This window comes from Opisthorchis viverrini, assembly GCF_000715545.1.
Source record: "Opisthorchis viverrini unplaced genomic scaffold opera_v5_158, whole genome shotgun sequence".
Lineage (NCBI taxonomy): Eukaryota > Metazoa > Platyhelminthes > Trematoda > Opisthorchiida > Opisthorchiidae > Opisthorchis > Opisthorchis viverrini.
Genome location: NW_008751812.1, coordinates 200,327 through 217,833, shown reverse-complemented (window position 1 = coordinate 217,833; position 17,507 = coordinate 200,327). Strand labels below are relative to the sequence as shown.

The window sequence follows — 17,507 nt, the reverse complement described above, 5'->3', positions numbered from 1 at the left end:
GTCTAGAAACTGTACCACCATCACAGCAACGCCTGTCTATTTACGTGAAACCTACTGGTCTGGTGTTTTGTTTTCGGCTATGCAACTGGCATAGACTGAAGAATAAAATTTAGTCTTCGACATTCGATCAGCAGACAAAATGGCTATAGTACAATTCCAGCTAAGTGAAGTTCTCAGACTGAATTACCAATGTTACAACGCATATCAGTATCTTCTCAATTTTCAGCTTACAATGGATTTCATCTCGAAGTAACCTGATGCGTTGACCGTCGTAATAGACCATCCTAGGCTGGATCTAATGTTACACGCAGAACGACACAATACATGTTTATGTTAATGGACTCACGTGATAGTAATCAAAACTCTGTGGAGAGCATCAGAGCATTTGACGTTTACAAACTACTTCTTTCCATGTAGGATGTTAGATGATGAAAACAGTATCCGATCGATTTCCCCCCTTGTAGGACTAAGATATTCCTCCAGGTCAACCTTAGGTCAGACTAGATTTGTCGACAGACAGCTAATTGCCTTTTGACGGGGAGTCCCAACGGTCTCTCATAAGCCATTCCAAGCTAAGTCCAGAAACCCCGGCCCATATGGTGCTCATAACATTACCGAGAAGAGAAAGTTAGGAGTCCAAATGGAACATGATCCATGGCATCCAAAGCTACCAACACTGCATTTTGAAATGCCAGATCTTACCTCAGACTCACGCTGATGAACTGTAGGCAACGCTCAACCTATATCAGATCGTCCATCAGGCGTATAAGCCGTAGCCCAAGCGGGACGTCGGACAACTAGCAACCATTAATATTTACTTGGCTACCTACAGGGAGTTACTCAGAGACCTGTTGCCTGCCTTTCAAATCCTAAATAGCTGCACTGACGCAAAATACTCATGCTACAGCCAGACCACATGGATGCCGATAGTTACCTACTTACCGATAGTCATCCTTATTGTGACAGTCGATTATAATCACTTCATGCAGGGTAACAAAGAAGTGTTTACATCCCCGAAAGTGAATCTGCACCCATCTTAGCAAGCTGAATTGTGGTAAGTATTCCAATTCTATCCGAACTGATTACTGCTAAGTCTCGACAGAAAGGAGACCGCTAGCGAGCCCAATGAAAAGAGTGGAAAAATGTTCAGACAAAATTGCGCAAAAAATTTCAGCTATCGGGAAACAGAATGGCGAATTGGTCCGGTCATGCGGAATCATACAGTGGTTTGCATTTATTTGTAAATGTGAAGGTTAAATCAGGTTGAAATAACTTCCCGTGCATATGTTTTTGATTTTTCGAACGTAAAACTAAAGACGTTACAGGGAAGTTCTCATCTGGTTCTAATGACAGGAGCTAGCATGTGTAGAAGTCTTAACAGCAGGTGACGAATGGATAACTTACGCTTGATTTCCGCCGACTGAACCTGATTGGATGGACGCCTGGGCAGCAGAACCTGGTAAGTTTAGAAAATGAAGGAAGGTTAATTGTCGTAAAATGGCTCTAAAATCTTTCGAAGTACATGACCGATGGTACCCTAGTAAGATTTCATCGATAGGCTGCACTGTCCCTAAGAATTATTTTCTAATTGCCCCATGAGGCGTCTTTTAATAGAAGAAACTTTTTGATGACCACTATTGATCAGCCTTTTGAAGATTTCCCAGTACTTTGTAAGCGGAAATGCCAAAAGCGGTCGAAAGTAAGTCCAGATCTGGAGCCAAGTGTAGAAAGTTATTTAGCAAACTCTATGGAAATTCATCCAGGATGATATAAGTTGTCATCATATAGTAGGAGAGTGGAACATCAACTTTGATCCAAAACAAACGACAACTTTATTTTTTGTTTTGGAATCTTATCGTACAATAACGGAATAACGAAACGATTGTTCGCGAAAAGATACGCTTTTAATTTTGTGGTCTGCCCCAATGATTACACAAAAGATACGTTTTATGTGAAAACATTTTTCACAAAACCAACGGGTGATGGTTCAAGGGCCCCTAAATGATCGCCAGTGAAGAATAGAAGGAGAAGTGAGCGCAAAATAGAGACGTTTAGCGCTTCTTCGGAGCTCCGAAAGTACCCAAGAAAAGCATATCCCTAAGGCCGGTTGTGTAACAACAAGAGATTGCTACCGGCAGTTGTGGAGAAACCTAAAATACCTCAAAAGCATATCCCCGTTTCGAATGAACGATTTTCGGGAAGGTGGAAAGGCGTAATTAGCGGAGGTGACGATATGATAGCGTCATTCGAAAAAGTCAGCGGTCAAAACAGTGGTCTCTGAACAACTGAATGGCTGTGGAGAGAGCTAATGAGGAGGGCCACATCTGCGAACTCTTGGCCTCTCCATGTTTTGGGTTCAGTTGAGGGTACTTTTGAAAACCGAAAGAAGTACTAACAGAATTTCCAATCTCAGGGTTTAACACCCGATTCGTAACATGGAAAATCGAATGCCAATCGGCTACGACGATTTTTAAAATATCAAAATGATGTAAACAGAGGTAAAATGGCGCAGCCATCTCCGAAAAAATGTTTGATTTGATTATGGGCAGTTTACCGAGATCACAAAATCTTTAAGGATGGCAGTACTCCCCGAAAAAAAAACAGTGCTTTAGGTGCTTTGAAACTAGGGTGTACTTGCCAACTGCTTGGAATTTCACCTCATTTACAAGAATGCTATCTATACTCACACCACCTGGGAACAACTTTGACTGCTTCGACCCCTAAATAACACAGAAGCCTCCTCGTACGGATAAGAGAAAGAGCTGCTTGGCATCTGAGGTATGCAGGATGAAACTTCTGGAACTGAGAACTCAGCGGGGTACCACGTGGTCAATAAACGTCACATTATGGCGGCTTAACTTACATGGATCGTCTCGAAGTCCTAGGACTACGCTCCAAACCAGCAGAAACCTATTCTTTTCTGCCAGCGGGTTTGTGGCAATCATTCCACACTAATTATTTGAAAAAAAAACAACTGTTTGACACCTTTCTTACTCAGTTGGCGTCCATGACGTAGCGCACACCAAGTTGTAAAAAAACGCGTTGAAGAATTTTTTTGTAGAAAAAAGGCTGGTACTATTCTACCAACTTTTAAGGTTACTGTAACATACACGATACACACAGCAAAAGGTCTAGTTGTTGCTCTTTGATATTGGCGATCCCATCCCGTTGTTCGAATATCCCACATCCAAATATGTTCACATCAACTAACACCAATCAGTAGCGCCAATTTCGTCACTTCACTTCCTAACGAGTTTAAATCCACGAAAACATGTCAGTCGACTATGAGGTTCCTGGAAAAAAAGTTTGGCGATCTCTGCTTAGGTACCGCGCATCGCAACGCACATAGGGAGAGGTACCTCTGAACCATTCATTAATGGATCTTGAAGAGTCATAAAATGGTGGTAAATTGGTGCACCAGAATCCCAGGTTTATTCAGAATGAGTAATACTGAGATGTTATCCAGTATAGTTCGAGGATAACCAACAATGATATTGTTCTTGCTGTTTAGTTTGCCGTCGTTTCACCCAAGTGACCTATTAGTCAGAAGCCGGTTGTGCTTTCGTCTTCAGTTCAAAATTGACCGTTTTATCCGTCAAACATTTTAGAAAATTGGCATCAAAGAGATCGATCGATTCTCTACGAGCTTGCTCGCAAGTACAGTAATCTTCATTGGCAGAAGTAGTTTGATGTTAAGACGCATAAAAAGTGATTCCATTCCCCAGACGTAACACACTACTCATAAGAATGCTGGAATCTCCCCGACCGGTTTCTCCCTTCTTGGGGATCACCAGGTAGACACAGTCCTGGAGTTTCCTTTAAGCTTATGTTCTACTTGAGGCGCTCTGTTTACAGTGGTCTTGGTTGACAACTAACCCTCTCGGGATAGGAGGTTTTCATATCGAATTAGCAAAAAAGGATGTTTTTGTGTCGTAATTCAGTGAGACTAAGCTTTTCCATACTGTTTTCTAGATCTGAACATCTGTCCACCGCCACATTTGAAGTTTTCTTTCTCTGTATGGTTTCACCATTAGTCAGGGGACCGTAAACGGTGCGGTCAGTGTGTAGTTGAAGTGAATATTTCGGCTTTCGGCTTATCTAGGGCATAACAAACCGCAGGCCATCTATGGAGTTGACTGCGATGGGATATCTCACATAAATCTACCTGAAGACGCCAGCTGTAGCTTTCCCAAGATTGGTCTGCGCTTGGCATAGAATGACTGTTTATTATGGCTGTATTTAGTAGAAAACCTGACCTAAGTTTAGAAGGTTAGGCATGCAAGTACTTATTTGATTTAAAAAGGACGGATGAGCATCGACCGTCTTAATCCCTGATATGAATAAGTAGCATTTTTGAAACACGAATTTCCGCTCCGATTTGAATTCGGGTCAACTTCGTTGTTCATAACGCAACACTCAGTGAGTATGAAGTTATGCACAACTAATTTTTAAAAAATCACAAGCTTGTTCAGGTCGATCACGGTTGAAACGAGCAGTGGGGTTCGATCCATAGCTAGGCTTCGTGTCCTCATAAACTGTCACGGATTTCAAAATATTGAAAATTTGGGCCGAACAAACTGGATAGCTTTGGTTTGTTATAATCTGAAAATTTGAACAGTATCTAATAATTTAAGTCCTCTGCATCTGGCTTCACAACGACCGAGAACTATTAGCTCAGAGTAACCAAAGTTGAGCTTTGATCGTTAAATTTTCCTAATAGGGCAAAAGATCACAGCACTTTAAATAGCTTCAGCCAATAGCTTACAAGATTCATCGGAAAGCCGCACAACCCGATTGACAATTGCATCTTTCGTTTAAAAGTTAATGATGGTTCCCAAGTGGTTGGATGTGGTCCTTTCAGGTCCAATCGAAAATTTCATCAACCATAGTCGCGATTGGGTTCCGAAATCATGGTTTCACCCACTCGCCCACCATGTTTTTCGTTAATCTAATCAGTAAGCCCAGAAGTAAGCAACGATTTCGACCACTGAGGAGTCATCGCTGTGAGGGAGATTTAAATTTGGCGAAGTGGGTGAATCACAGTGCACGAAGTTGCCGTACGGTTACTTACCTTTTTGTAACAGCACAACTATTTTGGAGGACATCGTGAGCGCCAAGGTTTCCAAAGCGAGTTAGAAGTATTATGTAATTTCTGAGCACTTATCTTCTCCGAATCGGGCCTTAAGGCATCGCCTTTAAACTGTCAGCATTTGAAAGCCGTCTGATTGGGAAGTGGTGCTGTCTTTTGCACGAATGGGGAAACACTAAAGTTTGGGGGGTTCAGCACGTGAGGAAGACCGTCTAGACAAGACAAGTTTGTTCTAATGTTCAAAGAATCCTTAAATGAGTTACTCGGGTCAGTCCACAGTGGCAATTATTGACAGGAAATGAATGTTCTCAAAAAATAATGAACTGTGCCTTTCCTAGTACGCTACCAATGAATTTTGAATGTTCTGAATTAAAAATGACAGAAAATGGTGTTTTTGTACAAGACGAGTAAATATGAAACGTTTGCTATGAAAAATTTGCCGAAGCTTGAAGACGAAGCCTCGGTTGAGCGTCTTATACTTGATGCAAAAAAAGTGAACTGAACATCATGCTTCTTGAAACCATTACTTGGTGCACGCATTTACAAAGCAGAATGACTTCGATTTGGATACCTTTCCATTGGGACCTGCTGTCGCAGTTTGCAAAGAAAGTAGGGTTGTTTGTTTACTTGAGAATAGAATTCAGCCTCATTGATAGATTTGAATGGTATCTTATCGCCATTTTATCGCTTTGGTTGTCTCGGACAGAATTCATTTGTTGTGTCAGTGCCATTTGAGGTTTGTATAATCGGGAAATACCTCGAGCAAGTATATATCTTATTTGGTCCATGCATTCATATGTATGGGTTAAGTTGCTTAAAAACGGTTGACTTGCGCCGAAAACCTGTGGAGAATAACTGAAACGTATGTAGCGCACAACTGGAACATCTTCCACAATACAACAGACATTTCAAGTTATCCACAGCTCACTCGAATTCGAACGAGATCGTTCGTTTTGGGAAAAATTGGCGACAATAGAGTATGCTGTCATAACGAACTAGACCTTCGGACAAACCAGTATTCTGAACTAGACTAAGCTTTCACAACCGGAATAGATCTTACTTTTCAAAATATACAAAAGGGGATAGTTTTGAGTGAATGAAAAATCACGTAATGTACAAGAGTATTTTTTGACTAAGTTGGCAGGAACCGTTCGTCTCTGAGTACTTTTGCTAACTGAGTTGACTCTTCCTCAAATTGATGGTGAGATTAACACTTTCTGACATGCCGTTATCGCAACTTTCGAAGACACTTATTAGGACTTTGAACTTCCCTCTTTAGGTGCCTTAGGATCACAGCTCGTGACTTTGAACATGAGCGCTGAAAACGAAGACCGTTAAGGTCTATGACATGAAGTAGCCTACCAAGTGTCCAAGCCACCCAAAAGGTGTAAGGATGTACGGAGCCAGCAGTTGATCTGAATTAATTCGAGATCACCACCTCACGCAACTTTTTATTCGTTGATAATGGTCAGGAAGAACTTTTTACGGTGGTGTTTTGAAACCAACTCAGCTACATAGTCAGTGGGTTGTTAAGTGACGACACTAAAAGCTGGCCGGGGAGCATGTGACTTACGGCGTTATCCAGCAGCAAAGGCAACCTACTATCTGCGCTTCTTATGTCAGCTTTCGACATTTGCAACCGCTTTTGGAGTTTTATTTCACCATTCGGCTTTTTTCGCTTGCCCCGTACAGCAGGGATCAAGGATGAACACTCCCAAGCATTTCGCTTTCTAATTTTACCGATAATATCAAAATAATATTTGTCGCCTCTATCCGTGTTGCAATAAAGGTCCTCCAGCTTTTGAATACCTTTTATCCTCTCAAATTCATGCACGGAGGAGAGTAAAAAATCGCTTTATATCACTTCCTCTAAACAGTGTACTCTTCTGGTGTGCAAACCCTGAGCTTAGCTTCATTACTGGTTGAAACAGGTTTTACTTAACTTTTCACTTAAATTTTGCTCTTGATCTTGAAACGTCGTAGTTAACAACTATGGTATTCAAAGTTTATTTAATCCATAGAGCATGTCAGATTAGGCTCATTTGGAAGTTTTCCCATTTTTGTGAACTTTCCTCTCAAGAGGTGTTCTGTTATGACAGTGCTGGCTGACGGCCTAGGAACACAGTGTTGGAATAGAGTCTCCTTCAGCGTGACGAATTTTGGTGTCCTGATCCGTTGGCTTGGCTGCAGAAGAGAACGAAAAATGAACCTTTCCTATCGTCTCAGAATATTGGGGATGGCATTTTTAGGCGTGTACCCGTGTTCTATGCCCGGTCTGCTCATAAAAATCATTGGGTCGACAGGCTTCGGCCGTGCCCGCAGAATCGGATATCAACATGCTCATCGACTGCATCCACCTAGTGAGTCACATCACAATCAACAAGACGGACTTCGCTGAATTCGGTCCTCAATTTCCAAAATACAGACTTGGTGCCCAAAATGGGGGCAGCCATAGGGTATAGATGCAAAATTCCGTATAGAGGAAAATGGTGCTTTCAGTGGCAACTTTTTGAAGTAGCCTGTGGAGGACAAGGATCAGTCAGTAAGACGGGAGTCGTATTTCGAGAATGAAGGTATTTATTGTCGAGCTCTGGAAATCCAAGCAATCTGTATACATTTTACTTCGAGAAATCAGTGAACATCTTACAGCACATTAACTCGGATGCACTACTGTTGACACATGTGAGAAATGAAGTGGCCATATATTGATTTCGCGATCCCTTTTTGGTTCGGTGATGTATTCAAGAATGAAATATTTCAGATGTCTCCTCATGTTTAAAAATTAACGACGCTAAAAAGCATTTCCTTTTTCCACACAATGACAGATATATAGCGTTTCAATTAGTCAGCGCATCATTCTTCCTCCGTAAAAACAAAACTGATTCATGATTCATCGATGCATGACTGCAAGTTCTGGAATCGCTCCTATGGCTTTCTAGCACCTACAGTGTATCGAAGAGTTCAATTGAATTTTCAGGCAATAGTCCATCAGACGAGCGAATTGTGCATGCTATGGCAGTANAACACCCAACAAACTATTTTTGGCATTTTGGAGGTTTCCCGAAAATATCTTGGTAACAAAAACTGGTCACCAGTGTGATTCATAGTTTGACAAATTACCATTTGTTTTTACGATTTTAACGACAAACCGGTCTTTTTCACATTTTTCTATGTATAGTAAAACCCGTCTACAGCTTCCACTCCTCCGCAGTGACGAAGTGTAGCCGGTCCGAACTGACCTGTTCAGACTACTAAAAGGGATTCCCAATAAGGATGAAACAGCTGCGCGGTGCTTCTCAGACACTCCGCACAGACTGCGCAATTGACAGTTTGATCGCCACGAGGAGACCCTAGACCTCCGCGCACATTTAAACAAAGCGGCGGTGGAGTGTATTTTATTGAACCCAAACAAAACTTTCAAGTGCCTAATTCAACAAGACGGAAGCAAACGCAATTGCGCCTTGGAGAAAGGCAACAAATCTGAATGGACCCATGTCTGGTAAAAGGACAACATAGGGAGAATATAAAGTGAAAGTCTTGCCTGACGCAACAATCTAAGTAGGCCACTAGACCTAGTGGAGCGTGCGTTGTGAGAATAGCATTCTATCCGACAACCCCAACGTATTGTCCAAGACAAACTTACAGGGCAGAAGGACAGTTTCTGTTTAGATGCTTGGTTAGGCAAGCAAGCATAGACCTTCTTGGAAGATCGCGGGCATGACAGACAGTGGTTTAGAAATCGAAAGGACTATCAGATAAGTTCAAAGGCCTAGCGGATCCTCAGAGTGTCAGAGTCAGAGAAGTGTGTACTGCAAAGGAGCACGTGTTGTTTGTTTGAGTCTCCAGTAAAGCCACTTGTGAACGCGATGACTGAGGAGGTGACAAACTCCCCAAATCTTCTCACACTACCAACAAATTCTGTTTGGTACCCACAACAGGAATCTTACCTTCATGTCGGCAGTAGGTGGGCAGAATGTTTCTCCACACTACTTGAATATTGATTAAATAAGACTTCTCTCCTGAAACTGAAGAGTGATCGTAACAGCAACTGCAAAATAGATTTTATCCATTAGGAAGTACCGGAATGGAGCAACTTTCACGGAATCGCTCTTCAACTTTATAGACCACATTTCCGATCTGGTTCGGCCAACGGTTTCTGGTGGGTATTCATCGAGTTTCACTCCAGGACTGAGTTTCATCAAATAATCTGACTTAAAGACTGAATCTCCGTGCCACATTAAGCGTCTCTTGATGGGCGTGATTTTTTTACGAGTAGTAGCGCAAACACGAAAAACATGCTCTATCAATGGTAAACTAACGAAAAACATTCGTCAACCTGTCGTAGAAAATGTCGAAATCACTTATGAAAAAAGCATTGGGCAGGACAAGTAGAACCTCTTTGGCTTGAATATCAACACACGGAGACATTGGCACTTTTTAGGAAGGTAAAGAAATTTGAGGACCGTTCTCTTCCATACATATATATACTGGTAAATTGCAATGCTTTATTGAAATCAACCGTCAACACTTGAGAGGATAAATTGGAAAGAATAAAACGACAGGCGTGATGATGCTTACCATTGAAGCCACAAGCCTCATTTGTCACTAAATTAGTATATTCTGCTTGGTCCAGCATATCCAACATTGAATTCCAGTCTTGCATATCCCTAAATGATTGTAACCGTTCATTGGGTACGTGTTCTGCGTTGTTTCTGTCAAGCGGGGATACTATGACCGAAGCTGGATTGGAAACCTGATCGATTTCTGTTTCTAGTGGCTTTTGGCGTATGTCAGAAGAGCGGCTTCCGAATTCCGGGCAATGCTGGTTACGTTTAAGTATTTCAACATTTGTTTGATGCAGTTCATTAAGCAATGCATCTGAAAAAAGTAAAGTAGAAGGCATCTGATAAGATGAGCAAGTGAAAATTAGCTGGAATTGTTCCTCAGTATTCCTATGTATAACCTGAAGCATGTGTAAAGACGTGTACAGGGTACAAAGAGGGTCTTTATTATATATTGGTCACAATCTTCGGTGAGTTACAGAGAATGTGACAGAGTTGGGACTTGAATACGTCGTGAGATGAACTTTATCTGTTCCCTTCGATTAAAAAAAGCAAGTACATGGCTCTGAAATAAGCATTTGACGGTTTTACTGAAAATGGCCCGACAAACTGTTATTAACTACCATTGATTCACATCTGTCCATCCTTTTAAAAATCACCCCCACGGAGGGATTTTTCCACATCAGAGGTTACCACCGACAACAAAACGGTGGGTGTAATTTATTGAAAATTCACTTTCCAAATAGTTTGGGGTGTTTGAACGTCTAACAAGTCTAGTTTATGGGCAAGCAAAGCGAAAACGGTGTCGTAATTAGGTCACTTGCAAAAGCCTCGGTGATCACCTCCGTTAGACTCAACAGCTGTACGGTACAGTTTGATCTACAGACCACTGTCATAAATGGTGAATAAAGCGTGTCACTTAAAGGCTTCTTTTCTTCGGACAACTCTGCCTAGATATCATTAACTTAGTCCGTGAAAAAGTGGCAAATTCAGGTATTACCACAACATGAGTGACCGTGTCATCAGTATAAAGTCAAGTTGTCGACCGGTGGCACAGCAAGAAAAACAAGGACCACATAACATTGCTATGTAAGTTAGGATTCCGGTCTCGATAACAATGTTATATCTGCATAGCTTCACTGATTGAAATGCGAAAATCCCAGGGATAGTCCGAAGATAATAATGAGGTCAAGTTCGTATAGCCGAAGTAGGCAACAAATAATTCAAGTCCGGTTTATGAGCCAAGCACACCATCGAGGATAGGTTTTGTCATGCAAAATAACCAACAACTGAAAGGAACACATACCTAGAGTGACAGTTTAGCTCGACAGAATGCTGGACAAAATGAGCTAAAGTTTCCCGTCTAGTTTCAGTGCACTTAGACACCTGTAGTAATCTTCTTCCAAATAACCAGTCGTTTGTTTCGTGTGGATCTGTCTTTAGAGAATCAGATCCTGACAAACACTAAGTCTACTAAAAAGTAAAATGACCATCGGAAAGCTATGGAAGAGAAGTTGGGGAAGTATTCATGCAGGTCTGGACGAGAACGGTGATAATCCATATCCAAAAAGTGTTTCTGGAAGTTGATTAAAGTAGACATCGGTCATTCGTGGTAAGTCCTGTCTACGAATTACAGGTTTCAACTTTTATTACAAGATAACCGCCACCTTATGCAGCAGGCAGAGAATCCGATGAGAGTGATAAGTGATCCTTCTCATACCTTCCACCATCAGCTGAGAAAAATGCACTCAAACTGCCCGGATAATTTAATTTATAATCTAACCTAAAAGTATGAAATTCTTCCATCGACTTAAAAATTACCATAAGCTGGAATTCACAGTGACCTACACTTAGTCCTCATACGAGATCTGAGCACAACTTATTCTTGAGGCAGCATTCGGGCCAATAGTTTGGACAAACTAAAGGTTAGATACGTCAAATGAAACGTAAGTACCACCAACACCAAGAGACAATATCATACACGACCTGGCGATGCGGTTTGTACTTTCAAGGCACGTTGTGAAAGAACATAGACCTTGTTATACTAAACTTTCATCTCATTCTGTATTATTTCGGTTTTACTGTTTAAACAGTGACCGAACTGTTGAACTAAAAATTTGACGAACGTGTCCGAACATCACTATCAAGTGCTCGTAAAGGATGCTGTACGCTTAAAGGAGTAGACTGCGTACAACAGTTCTAAGGTTGGATATCGATCAACAACTTTAAACCCATAAAAGTATGTTGCAAGCAGAAAGTACCTCTAGAAATAGAAATGCCATTTGTCCTGAATATTTACTCAGTTGGTTCACTTCAGACCTGTGAGCCCTACTAATAACTATTTGTAAATGTAAAGACCTTGGAGCCTTAATGTTTTACAAAGTAAACAGATACAACCATTTATTCAAGTAAGCCACACAATCAGAGTGCCCAGCGGTTTCATCTAAACCACTGCAGTCTACATTCAGTGTAGGTTAATTTCTTCCACACTGTACCTCTGTGATCCCACCTTATAACTGCAGGTAACAAACATGCAGTGGGGATGCGTTTCAAGACGAAGAACTTTATGGTGAATTAGGTCTATACAGTGACAGGTTCATTTGTTATAGGCTACCTAAAATTTGTTGTAGACAACGTGGTGTGAAGTAAGTACACATGCAACAAAACCATCCCCAGTGCTGCTGAAGGTCCTGGGTAGCACGATGATATGCATCCATGCAATGAATGACTGAGGTATCAGCTGAATCAGCGATCTAGACCCAAACTGAAGAACTAAGCGACTATTTGATGCGCGACATTAAAATTCTAGGGTAACCAGACAGTGGCTGCATGAAAAATGCTTACCTCATCTTTTTGGTCTTTACTACTCGTACTTATCTCGTTCTGGAACTTAAAAAGATCGCAAACTAGTCTTTTTCTGCCTTCTAAATTTTACAACCATTAGCCGAGTCAACAGAGGCAGAAACTAACTTTGTACCCAGATGGAGAGCACAACCTTACGACCAATTCCAAAAATTTTGTCGTTTAGACCCGTTTTATAATCGTGGGTGACCGGCAACATCCTAAGCTATTTTTGATGGGCGTCGTCGTCTTGATACTCAGCCACTATGAACAATGACTCATGTTTCGAGTTTCCGATTCACTGTCATAAAAACAGAAACATCAGTCTTCATTGCTTCCGCGTTATGGTAATGTGGGTCCTTAAAATGCGTGGCCACTTGCAGAGCGAAACGACTTTGGGCGTGCGACTTTTACAAATCCGTTGCGATAGTGACGCTTCTCTTTGACGGTAATGGAATGATTGTACACTCGCCACAGCTTGCTAAGTGGGATCTGTGAAGCAAAATACTACGAAAATTTAGTGATATCCTTCGCCTACATAATTAACTGGAATCCATATTGACTTTACTCTCAAGTTTTTCGATCTAGTATAGATACACTCAAGCAATTCTTTATCACTTCAGGTTTTTTCTTGTTTGGACCTTTTAAGATTGTCTCGAGTTATAATTCAACGGACAAAAGTCGCTCCCACTGATTTTTATTTCTGAGGTATGCATACGCAACGCACCTATCGATTCGTCGTTTTTAAATTCTTTTAAGGTTTTTTCTCAAGCAGACATTGTTCCTTGTTCACCCCTTTGTTGTGATATATTGCATGTTCTGAGATTTCTGCCTCGAAGTTTTCCGATAGATCCCGCTACCAAATGTTGACCGTCTAATCTCTCGACGGTGTCGGCTTGCATTGGCTACACAGCATGCTTGTTCCGGCTTGCTGTTATACGTCTGAAGAGTCGACAGACGCGGGTTAGTTCGTCCATCCACCGTATTTTGAGCACGTACTTGTGACCTCCCGCATGAGATTGGTGTTGGTGGCTGTCCCTTTTGCTTTATCATTCTGAGAACAAAAATCAGATCCTCTTTACGGAATCCGTATTTTTGAGTGCGCTTTGTGTGAGTACTCTAAGGCTACATGGGGTTTGCATCAGGAGTAATGGCACACTTCAGTGCTGTACGTGTTCATCCTACAAGCGGGAACAATCAAGATAACCCAAACTTTGCTGACACTGGTTGGCAGTATGTCTATTTAGCACAATTGCACTAGTCTATCATGTTGGGTGCTTGGCTCTTGTTCATCTTGCTCATTTCTCTCTGGAAGATGTTGGCAAGCCCTTAATCTCTCGATCTGATGTAGCGACTGATCTAGTAGACAGTGATCAAGGTAATTTCACTGCTGGAACATCGCCGACAGCTAACTATAATTGAGATGCCCCTAGTTATCGCCTCCCCCCATGGACTCTGACTGACAATTGCACCCACCCATTTGAAAGCTGCACTTCTTATCCCAGTGTCTTGTAAGTAATACAGTAGCGCAGATGAATACATATATCAGATAATTCGCTAAATTTACCGCATGGATTAGCCATCGGCATTACTCAGGATTGCATGATACTCCGAGAGATGTCATTAGGTTAGTGGTGCAAGGCGGTCTGTCTATTAAGCGCACTAAAAGATAAGCTTTTCCTTTCTTGGCCGACTAATGTCGAATTATACTTTCTTCAGTGACGTTTTGCGGAGTTTACCTAAACCTCGCATAGTCCCGTATGCGAGGTAGTGTCTACTTGTTCTAGAAAAATGTGTAGCCGGTGCTTACATATTGCTTTTATAGCTCTCCATCTTTCATGCATAAATCGTTCTGTTGACACCTGTGTATGACTGTATTAGGTTGTTCTTTTGTTCCGTTTCTGTGAAATAAACACTTACATCGAGATTTTAAAGTTACAGAGGGTTTTGAATCACGCATATCACACACGATTACTCGCAAGTTTGGGCGTATCACGCCTTCAAAAACTGCCTGCCTGACTTTCTAAAGGCATACCGTGATGATCAACGCGTAATATTTCCTTTATTTCAAAGGTTGTTCTACTAATGGACTAGCAACTGGCCCTAAAAAGAATTTGTAAAAATTAAACCTAGTGTCAAAATCTGTATTACAGTATATGTTTTCGTTGGCTCAAATGCACATTGCAGTCATTTAACTTCAACCAGTTCCTCAAGGAAGGACCTCTTGTAGCGACAGAGGATCATGCCGCCATAAATAAGCCCATTAATGTTTCGAAAGCTGGAGGTTTTTGAGGTAAACACTCGGTTGCATCTGTAGTAGAACTTCAGAGAATACGTCCATCCGGTAGTTGCATTGCTCAGATTGCAAAAGATGGCCACGATCGTGTAAGTAGGTCTTCCTGATACAATGGCAATTTGTAATATACCTTCACGGTTGTTGGTAGTATGAGGAGATTTGCGAGTTTTGTAGGGATTTTGTCCTGTAAGCGAAGCCAAACTGTGCTCCTCGGCTTTTCAGCATAGATTGGATTCACCTACACCACGAAATCCCCACAACCTTCACGGTTGTTCCCTTACTGGCTGGACATAAGGTTGTTCAACGCTTACGTAGAAAACTCATCCTTCGCAGCTGGCTTTGTGGATGTGCACATATGCGTGGTTGACTGTATGGGGCGATTGCTGCATTTGTTACACTTCTGACATCCGGTTTTTTTTAACGTTATCGATGTATAACTTATAATCTGCTATCCGTGTTTGGAACTCATCTTGTTTTATAATGTAATTCTGAAGTTGAATAGGGTCGGCGTCGGTTGGGCGCCACCGCATAGCTGAGCTTCTCTATTTGAAATCGATCGATCTGTGATTATGAACAATGGTCGCTTTCAAGCCCAAAAATGTATGAACAACCAATCCTAGTTCCTGTTTACTATCCCTCTCTCCAGTTGCTCCAATGCAGCCCCCATATGGCTTTGGTCTCCCGGACACAGATCCGGCCCCAGAGGTGTAACAGAGTTTAGCATCTCCATCTCTTGGAGTGTAGATATCATGTCAGGGCTGTCAAATCAGTCACCACATTCAGAGACGTAGATCTTTCACTAGGCGTTTGGAACCGAGCTTGAATGGGTGTTGGGTAGTTATGAGATTATCTGTACGCTCCATCAAGTTCAAGACATTTTCACCACCATTGTGTGATTTTTCAGCCCTTCAAAAATTCCAAGTCGTTGTTACAAATACGTGACCTAATTTTCACGCTCGTTGAACTCACGAATGTTCCATTCGTGAAGACATTCGGTGTGACACAAACCAATTGTTCATGCACCCAGATGAACGAGAAATGCCTCTGACATTTCCCTGCGTGTGCGTCTTTGCTGTACATCCTCTCCCATGGTAACAGTGTTGCAGGATGAAGATAGTTTCGATGAACTGATTAGCTGTTTTCCCAAGATTGGTAAAGCAAAAGTTTGTAGCTCAATCCGTAAGCGGTTGAAACAGACCAATACACTTCCGTGTGTGTTCGTCAGTGTTGCTGCGAGTCACACGAGTTTGGTGAGGATGTGTGAGGTTCGTGTCTATCGAAACGCGGTCGGGTTCATTCGGGGTCTATTCCTTTTATTTTCCACACGTTCTATGACCATTTCCGTCTGGATGTCTTCCGCTTGCTTTGAATTTTACTTCTCCAGTAAGTATACGGTTTGTACCTTATTCACTTATACTCGTATTAAGATAAGAAATTTCAACAGGAAACAGAACGTTTAAAAACCTTTTGCATATCGAACGTTCATGACGGCATCACGTAGTAATTCAATAGAACGCACTTGTTCTCATATATCGCACGGGTCACGCTACAACGTCTGTGAGTGCGAAACCACCGCTACCAAACAAAACAGGCAGACGAACAAACCCTTGGTTGGCCCAGGTAACTTGACATGACGAGTCCTATTACAATGGGTACTATCCTCAAGGATTCTATGTGGCCCGGAATACTGGAACAAAAATCACCCTTAAAAATGTCCTTATGCCTTGTTTTGCCGAGTGCCATAACCGCTCCGATGTTTGAAACAGTAAACAGTGCCGAACGCATGGGTGAATGTGAGCGATGGCCATAAATTTTATATCCTGATCGTGTTATCACAAATGCATATTTATTGAGTCTGATTAGAGAAAACTTGTCAGGTGGCTTTGAGTAGAACCCAGGATTATGATAAAATAAGTGCAAAACGGAAATACATCACCTATTTGCTTCAAATGGGGGATCTTTGTGTTTTATATTATCAAGCAGCAGTTACCCAAGTTATCCATCTTCAAACGCGCCGCTGAAACAATTCCGACCTTGGCAAGGTGATTTAGTGCACTAAAACTCTTATTCACTCTATATGAACTCGTCCGCGTTCAGGCTAAACGGATGGGAGACTATATGTTTTGCGACGGATCTCCGCAGTAGATCATTGGCAATGGAGCTATCGTTTGTGACTATGTGCCCCAAAATTCAAGGCTATAAATGCCTGTGATGAACATGACTGATGCTCTATTCATTGCTCTGTTCCTTATTCTCTTGTTTTAATATTCCATATGCTGTACATATTCGCCAATTCGAATACATACGTGCTGGTTGCCACTCTTCGTTGAATTCTGGATTTCTAGTTTGTCGGGTTGTACCGATATACGTACGAAACTTAATTACCACATTTTGGCGTCGCGATTGGAACAATTCATCATGCCTGCCGAAATGGAACCATTAGATGTTAATTCAACTGCGCGTGACGTAGAGGATTATTTGGAACGATTCGACATATGGTGCCTCACAAAATCCGATATGGATGATAAGAAACTCACTGCATATTTCCTGCATTTCGTTGGCAAGGAGGCGTATACTTTGATCAAGAAATTAGTATATCCTGAATCTCCAATTGATATTTCTTACACTGCATTGAAAAACAAAGTTCTTCAACACTTCAAACCGATTAACTTCGTAGCAGCCGAAAGAGCTAAGTTCAATATGTTAACCCGCTCTCATT

General features: G+C 41.6%; 2 protein-coding genes across 2 annotated transcripts in view; one reads left to right on the top strand and one right to left on the bottom strand.

Annotated features, from left to right (window-relative positions):
- The window catches only part of T265_07033 (hypothetical protein), a gene marked incomplete at both ends in the record, with an annotated part of 70,191 nt that extends 54,692 nt beyond the window's left edge, over nt 1-15,499 (top strand). The window contains one exon of the mRNA XM_009172457.1: nt 15,435-15,499. Within this exon, the coding sequence (XP_009170721.1) occupies nt 15,435-15,499 (65 nt within the window). The remainder of the gene's footprint in view (nt 1-15,434) is intronic.
- T265_14193 (hypothetical protein) overlaps nt 1-16,803 on the bottom strand; it is a gene marked incomplete at both ends in the record, with an annotated part of 64,591 nt that extends 47,788 nt beyond the window's left edge. Inside the window, 3 exons of the mRNA XM_009172476.1 lie at nt 1,405-1,456; nt 9,668-9,967; nt 16,779-16,803. Coding sequence (XP_009170740.1) covers nt 1,405-1,456; nt 9,668-9,967; nt 16,779-16,791 — 365 coding nt within the window. The remainder of the gene's footprint in view (nt 1-1,404; nt 1,457-9,667; nt 9,968-16,778) is intronic.
- Between the last annotated feature and the right edge of the window lie 704 nt (nt 16,804-17,507).